The sequence below is a fragment of the Leuresthes tenuis genome, unplaced genomic scaffold (assembly GCF_036924035.1).
Source record: "Leuresthes tenuis unplaced genomic scaffold, fLeuTen1.0.hap1 SCAF_19, whole genome shotgun sequence".
NCBI classification, from domain to species: Eukaryota; Metazoa; Chordata; class Actinopteri; order Atheriniformes; family Atherinopsidae; genus Leuresthes; species Leuresthes tenuis.
Genome location: NW_027325373.1, coordinates 31,334,977 through 31,343,444, shown reverse-complemented (window position 1 = coordinate 31,343,444; position 8,468 = coordinate 31,334,977). Strand labels below are relative to the sequence as shown.

The 8,468-nt window shown below is 38.9% G+C and overlaps 1 protein-coding gene across 1 annotated transcript; it reads right to left on the bottom strand.

The window, feature by feature from the left end:
• Positions 1-3,626: 3,626 nt before the first annotated feature.
• Positions 3,627-7,950, bottom strand: stc1l (stanniocalcin 1, like). The gene is made up of 5 exons (XM_072371866.1): positions 7,833-7,950; positions 7,124-7,266; positions 6,935-7,042; positions 5,119-5,222; positions 3,627-4,368 (listed from the first exon to the last, which is right to left on the bottom strand). Exons 1-5 carry the CDS (start codon positions 7,948-7,950, stop codon positions 4,068-4,070), a joined length of 774 nt encoding a protein of 257 aa, XP_072227967.1. The 3' UTR covers positions 3,627-4,067.
• Positions 7,951-8,468: the final 518 nt, after the last annotated feature.

Sequence of the window (8,468 nt, the reverse complement as noted above, 5' to 3'; positions counted from 1 at the left end):
AAATACCCAAAACGTAAGGAAAATTGTAATCATAATAAATCATTTTATATGTTCAAGAGGGAACAGGAGGAAGCATAAACTGATCCAACAATCCAACCTCTTCTTCTCTGTTTCACAGAACTTGTTTCTAAAATGTGTCAGGCTTGTTTAGATGTTCATTTCCAAATCTGTGATGCTGTATTTTGGGGGTAGGATTATGAGGGTCATATTTGGCTGCACAGTAGAACAGATGACCACTTCTCCAGTCTGATCAAACTGGGGTTTGATTTGTTTTTCAACCAATTCTATGAGCAGATTACGAATTGTTTCTCACTGACATCAAAAACTGAGAAAATGGCTGCTTGAATTATTTTCATTTTCAATTAAAGTTTGATTCAGTTTTATCTGTATAGTGCTAAATCACAATAAACATTATCTCTACGTACTACAAAGATAGAGCCCAGTTCAAGCAAATTACAATCCAATTCATTAAAATATTGAATATTGTCCTTTTTTAAAAAAACAAAACAAAAAAGAAAACAACAGATTGCCTTAAAACTTCTCTCTGATCCAATACCCATCCTCCACATTTGAAGCTACTAAAGGTTCACTGGCTGGTTGCAGCTCTGCAGACCTTAAGTAAACACTCAGAGCAGCGCTGCTGAGATTCCTGGAAACCCCTCCGCCTGTCCAGCTGTCATCACAGATGCCTCTGCAAATACACCAAAGCAGGATGGAAAGAAGGGTGTAGCCTGCAGCCTGATGGGGTTAATGGGCCATAACATCGAGGTGAGAACCCATTATGGGTCAGCGACAGATGGCTGAGCGAGAGCCATCAGGGGGTCACTTAACACCTCAGGCTGCAAGCCAACAAGCCAGGACAAACACCAGCACACAAACACCAGCACAGGTGAGCTGTTTCAGAGCTGAGCCACCTGATGTCCCAGCTGCTGCTCACTCCTATTTAATCTGGTCTTTCCCTTCAAAGAATTGCCATCTTCTTCCTCTTCCTCCCCTTACCTGTGAGACAATGTGTACTCAGCTCAAAAATGTGAACAGAGATACCTAGATGTAAATTCTTCATTAAGTTTTTGTATTTTGACATCAGCAGGCAGATGCGTTGTGGTGTCTGAAAAAGTGAATATTTTATGCCTAATCCTAACCAACTCCTCAAATGAAGACAAACTACCACAATCTAAAATAATAAGAGTACTAACAGAGTTCAGTAAATATTGTCTGAGATTAAAATAGAAATATAAACATATGGATTTTTAAGCATTTGTTAGAAAAGTTATTGATTTGTTTAAATGTTTGAGTTCACTTTGGATTTTAGCAGTTTTAGTCCTCCTAACAGGCATAACAATATATCTCCATAAACATGTTCATCTACAGACCCTCCATAATGTTTTCCATCTTTCTGATGAGAAACATGAGCTCTGTAATCACAAAAGGACTGGTAGGTGAAGGAAGACAGAAGGATCCTCACTGTGGAAAAGAAAAATCCTGAAAGACCCGTCCACCAAATCAGAACCAGTCTTCAGGAGGCAGGTGTGTCTTTGTCAGAGACTTCATCAACTTCATGAACAGAAATACAGAAGCTACACTGCAATATGCTAACCACTAGTTAGTCACAAAACAGGATGGACAGATTACAGTTAGCCAAAAAGTCTGGACTCAGCAGAGAAAATCAGAATTTTACACTGAGGCACAGAAGGGGAACCCAAAGAAAAATGCATCTTTGTCCCAAACATTATGAGGGAGCCATACATGAATAAAGTGCTGGTGGTCATTACAAATGCAGAAAAAATCTCATCAGTCTCTATTTCTACATTTCTTTCAATCTTTCTTTAAATTATTTTCTCTTTACTTGATTATCTGTTTCTGTGTAACTTATCTATTTCTTTCAATATGTATTTACTGTTTTATATTGATTTCTATCATTCTTTGTACATGTATTTTCTCCATCTGTCTCTTTCTATCTGTCATATTCTTTTCTGATACATTTCTATCCTTTCTTATATATTTCTGTATTTACCAGTAATTCCTACTGTTATCTTCTGATTCTATCCATCTGTGTGTTAATCTTTCCCATAATTTCTTCTTCTCTTTGCTCTTTCCCTGTATATTTCTACCTCTCCTTCTCTGTATCAATCCAACCTTTGTCTATCACTCCCAACTGAATACAGAAATACTCAAACATACAGTTTTTTTGTTGTTGTTGTTGTTTTTTTGTTTTTTTTTCCCTTGTTCTGTTCAGCATTATGGCACCAGAATTGTAATCTGAATACCGTTTATGCCAAACACAATGGAACTGCTTATTTCTTTATTTTTGTTACACAAACACACAAACAAACAAAAACAAGCACAAGTAGCGGCAATCGCATACAACACAACTGTGTGTAGATGACCTCAAACCACAGATAACACATCAACTGCCTAGCGAGCATGCTACTGGGCTAATGAATGTGTGTGTGTGTGCGTGCGTGAACATACAATACACATGGCACAGGTCCCACATGATAACCATGCTTAGTTATGAGTGTATAAGTCGGCAGCCTACATACCCAAAGAGCCCCACCCACCAGATACCACTCAGTACCACCCCCTAAGACCTAATGTGTGTGTGTGTGTATGTCTGATAAGTAGTAATGTCTAAGAGGTGTAATTAAAACAGGGGCGGGGGGTTGCAGAGGGCAGCAAAGGGGACCGCCAACATGGTCCACTACACCCCACAGAACACACGCCCCCCAAAACCCTACGTGTGTGAGTGTGTGCTGTGTACAGGAGCCAGAAGGGAGAGGGGTATGGGGATATGGACCGTACAGTTTTAACAAAAAATTTAACGTGCATGGAGACAGTCTTCATTAGCACATTGATCCATCATATTTATGTTTTATGAGGGAAACCACACAAACTGCAACTCAGAGGAGGACTGTTTCACAGCTGTTCTGATAGGAGCTTAAGGAGAAAGACTTTCAATCCTCATTTTTTTCTGCTCTAAAAATGTTTCCATGACTCAGGAAAGTCAAACCTGCTGCTGAGAGTTTTATGACTTCAGAAGAGAATTCACACCGGTTTTTTTTCTGCAAGATGAGAAGCTCTGTTAAATAATGAACGCGTTTTCTTAATGGAGACTACATTAAATAACAGAATATTTTATATGCATGCACACCTCCTGGTGACATATGTTGGTGGTGCAACGAGAGCTCAATTCTTTCAGCAGCAACAGAACAAAAATACTAATTATGCTGAAAATGTTAAAAGCTGTTGCCTCATTTAACACGTTTTATTAGAAACATGGTTTTATAATGTAGAGTATTATCTGAGAATGTCAGAAACATATAGGGAACTGTGAAGCAGTGTACAATTGGAAAGTATAGAAGTCAACAGACGTGTTTGACTATGGTAATTAAGATATTTGTGTTTGAATACATCTTTAAATTTTTTTGACTCTTAATAATAGAATTTCAGAATGGTTTTCAGGGATATTTTCCAAAAAAACTGCCTTCACTATCATCAGAAACTGCTGCAGCAGTCACAAACATCACTAACACATAATTAGTCTGATTCAGTGATGAGAAATCATCAGATGAAATAAAGCAGCCCGATTCATCAGTCATATATAATTTATATATCATTTATTTTTTAAATAAAACAAGTAAATTTAGCATATAGAATTTGGTTCCATCTCAACATGTCTAAACATAACAAACAGCTTATAAAGTGATCCCAGATCAGCAAAAAGGAGTAAAAAAAATAGCTCCATGACCAGCATTAGAGCATCTCTTAAACTTCTCAGCCTCTTTTCCCCCTCCTGCTGATTTAAATACACCAGCATGACGGCCTCATAAGTTAATTTAACAAAATAAATATCAATCGTAATTAGAGAAATATGGGACTTTTAGAATATCTGGAACAGGATGTTCAGATAAGCTTCACATCAGGTGGTCAGTGGATGGACAAAGAGATTATTCATAATTATCATCCCAAATCACCATCTAAAGCTCTCTGCTGCTGTAGATGTGTTAGTGTGCACATGTCGATTCAACATTCATCATTGCTCATGTGTTTATTTCAAGGTGTATCATCTACTCATTGGTATTAACCCCCTCCTCCCTCTCCTGGTCGTCCACAGATCTCTTCCTGGCAAACAGGTGGGTGGGGTCTCGGCCTCTGAAGCTGGGTTGGATGTTGAACACTGGCATGTTCTTCCAGTTGGATGGGTTGTTGTAGGCAGGGGAACCAGAGCTGGGGATGCAGGGTTTGTTCTGGATGACCTGGAGGAAGGTCTCCATGTCGGGGTCCAGCCGAGCAATGATGCTAGTCCTCACTGCCGCCACCGTCTCCTCATCACAGGCCTGCAGGGTCTGCAGCAGGGTGCTGTAGTACCTGCAGTTTGGGCAGAGGATGCAAAGTCAGGAACAAAAAGTATCTAGTGACACACACCAACAAAATAGTTTTAAATTTAGTTGGTGTTACATGCATGGAATAAAAAAGAAAACGTATCTGGTTCTGCTGCACTGAATAAAAGATTAGCATAAAAATACAGCAGAAAGTCTATTAAAGAAGATGAAACAGATGAACTTCCTGTTCATATGTTTACTGTGAGGTGTTCAGAGAAGCTGAACAGTGACCCCAACAGGCCAAAAGTTAAAACGACATGAAGAATATCAAGCCTGAGTTTCGTTTTCAAAGCACAGCTAAAGTATTTAATGTGTTGCAAAAAAATTCTGATTAAATCTTTTTTTTTTTTACATATTTAAGTCATGGATGTGTTGTCCAGCTGTTGTATTACAGACTAAAAATCATGGCTACTGCCAATATAACTTAATATGACAATCATTTTATCAATTATTTAATTGATTGTTGAGATCAAAGAGAACTGTTATAATATTTGCTTTGTCCGAGCTTCTAAATTAATGAAATTATTGAAAGGCAAAGCTGCAAATATAAAGCTGGAAGTTTAGGTATTTTCTATTAAACAATAGAAATGTAATGCAATAGCATGTTCAAGTTAGTAACATTATCACTGAAGTACAACCTCAAAGCTGCTAGCAGCAATCAGTTGTTGTATTTTAATTGGATGTATTTCGACTGCTGATGTGTGTGTAAAAATGTGTGCGTGCCCTCAGGTCTCACCTGTTGGGGAAATGAGTTGGCACTTGTACCACCTCACCAATGGCATCAGGGTTGGTACGAACCACAGTGCAGATGTCTAAACTGGTGTAACACTCCTCTTGCACCTTTAATAAAAACAGAAGCGTTTCCTTCAATGAGAGAGTTTATATGATCACAAGAATCTCAGCTAACAGACTAAAGTTGTTATTGTGATATAAAACTTTAGCTACATATGACAGGTTTCAGATCATGATATCAAGCTTTATATCATGATCTGAAACTTAAGAGATTTAGCCTTAAGCTACCAGACTTAGGCTAAAACATGTTTATGCTCTCACAGTAGTAGCCATTGGCATCACTATCAGCCTCTGCAGACAGATATAATTTTAGCACAGACAGAAAGATATCCAGTCCTAAAAAAAACTATCTACACACAGGCTCTGCTGATGAGGCAATGCTTTGATCGAATACTGACTGGTTGAAAGTTTGTTCGAATCAGCTCGAGCCGGTAGGGGCTGACAACTACTAATTTCACAGCAAAGAGGACAAGATGCCAAAACCCATGAAAAGCAAAGACACACAGGTAAAATAACGATTATAGCTGCATGAACAATCTTCATTACCTAAGACTAATTTTTGCATCACAAAGCAGATCTTTGGCCACTCTTACCTCTTTATTTTCCATGGTGAAGCAAAGTTAAAGGACAAACAACAGCATCAGCACAACAAAGAGCAGCCCTCAACTCAGACTTCCTCCATGTTGCAGCAAAATGCTATAACATCTCGCTGTGTGCTCAAAAGGCTCCAACAGAGAGCATACAGAGAACTATGTTCAGCCCATCAACCAATTTATAGGTTTGATCATAATCATGCTAACATAGTTTGGCCACAGCTAACAGAATGTCCCTAAAACTAACTTAATGAAGATAAAGCTAATGAACTGAGGCTAAAGCTGACATGTCGAGGCCCAAGCCAAAAACTAGCAACTGTCAAACAAAACAAACTATCGTGCTAACATACATTCGCCAAAACTAATGAACTGAGGCTCAGTGTCAGAAATTAGTGGGTAGTGCTAAAAAGACCATTATAGCATGCTAACATACTTTAGCCAAAGGTAACAGCCTATGGCCAGATCTAAAAGAATTAGACGCAAGCCAATGGTCTGGTCTTTAGGCCAGCATAAAGCTATCCAATGAGACTGAAGCTAGTCAACTAATGCTAAAGCTAACATATATTATCCTTACACACTTTAACCATAGTTAGCAGCTTGTGTCTTAAGCTAGATATCTGAGCTAAAGGAATCTAGGCTATTATGTTATCATTCTAAAATGATTTAACTGAAACTAACAGACTAAGGCTACAGCTAACAGAATGAGGCGGAAGCTAGCAGGCTGAAGCTAAAGCTAAACAGCTGCTGCTAACAAAATCATGTCAAAGGCCATAATATTGTGCTTACACATTTGGACATTTTATACATAAAACATCCCTGCCAGTGACACTCCATCTTGTATATTGTATGGACGTGAGTTTTGAAAACAAACTAAACATAAACTAATAAACTAAACAAATCTGTAATACAACTGTCTAAAAATCTAGACATGCAAGTCCTTCCATATCCTGTACATTTGCTATATAATTAGCCATGTTGAGCAAGAGATTAAATAGACTAGAGGAGTTTATGGTATGATGAATGTTTCAACTGATCTGTGGATTCAGGGAGGAGTTAGACGCCTAATAAAGGGACGTGCTGGACCAGATTTCTCCCTAATACTGTGATCAGAACCAGCATAATCCTCAGAATCAGGACCCATATGTCCATGTGGACAAACTGACAAACCTCAGCAATCATCCTCTGGAAAATGTTGCAGCGGCGGATAGTCTGGAAGACTTTGTTTGAGATTCCCTGAGAGATGCAGTGGAGACTCTTCTTCACAAAGGTTTTACCCTGAAGTACAAACACAGAGGTTAGAGGGTAGAGGGAGGAAGGACCGGTGAACACAGATGGACAGCAGGTGGAGAGACCCACCTCTGTGTTGAAGCTGGCAGCTGAGTGAAGAAACAGTTCACAGATCTCGTGCATCCCATCGGTGTCGCAGGTGGAGTTTTCAAGACAGGAAAAAAATCCACAGCCGACAGTCACAGCGCCATTCAAACATCTGGCCACATCAGCTGCAAAAACATATTCAAACGAGAACATGTACACATAAAATGCATTATTGCACTTTTTAAATCACAAGAATCTCAAAATGTCCACTGTGAAGAGGAACAAAGCTGTTCAAATACTCGTGATTTAAATAACCAAGGTTTAAAGATGGCCCTCACTGCATCGGTAGTATCTGTATGAGTTTATAGAAACACTAACAATAATACACCATAGACCAGATGTACATTATTTTTTGAGTGAGATTCAAATACAGGGATTCTGTTTGGACTACTTTTACAAAGTTGAATATCACACTTTGACTTATATTGTTGTGTTAAATGGAAAATATGATATCTTTTTAACTGCAATATTATTATTTAAACATAATTTAAAAACTCAACATTAAACAAAACTATCAAGTTAACATAAAACAATCAGTTGCAAAAAAAACAACTAAATTATCAAAAACATTTTTTAAATGTACTTTAAATGGAATTTTACCTCCTGAAGGATTTAGGGAGGACAAGTCAGGCTTGTCCTCTCTAAATCAAAAAGAATCAGAGGCTGCTAGCTTATCAGAAGCGGGACTTACACGGGGTGTTTGCAGAGAATCGTGCCCGACGGGGAGCTGCCTCCTCTGGCAGCAACTCGAAGCCATAGGCGGAGCAGAGGGCGAGGAGGGAGAGCAGAGCGGAGCCGCGCAGCATCATGTCCGACGGTCAGGATGCGGAAGGAAAGCTTGGTTTTATCAGGACTTTCAGTTTTCCTGTTGGTTCTGCTACACCACCGTCCTTAGCTGGTATTTATACTAACCCCGCCGTTAACGGGCCAATCAGAGCGCGCGGGGGTCAGTTAATGGTTTATTCACAGGTGTAATTACCCCACTAAAATAATTGGACATTTCCACACACATCAGAAGATCAGTGGAATTTCCGAGCAGCAGGGAACTCGAGATATAATTTTAGACTTGTGGGTTTAGTTTCCCACAGTTTGCTGCTCACAGATTCACAATGTAAACACTTAAGAAGCCTTATGTCACGTTTTCAGACTGTTTCCTTCTGCCTTTGACACAATCAGGCGTTACAAGCTTATTTAGACCTGCGTTGATGAACATCTCTAATCTGCGTTTAAAGGTCATTCAGATAACCCAGTGAGATTAAAGCTACTAGGGTTTTAATATGGTTGGATTATAATGAAAACTGGACACAGTTATCACTAATTTAGTTTG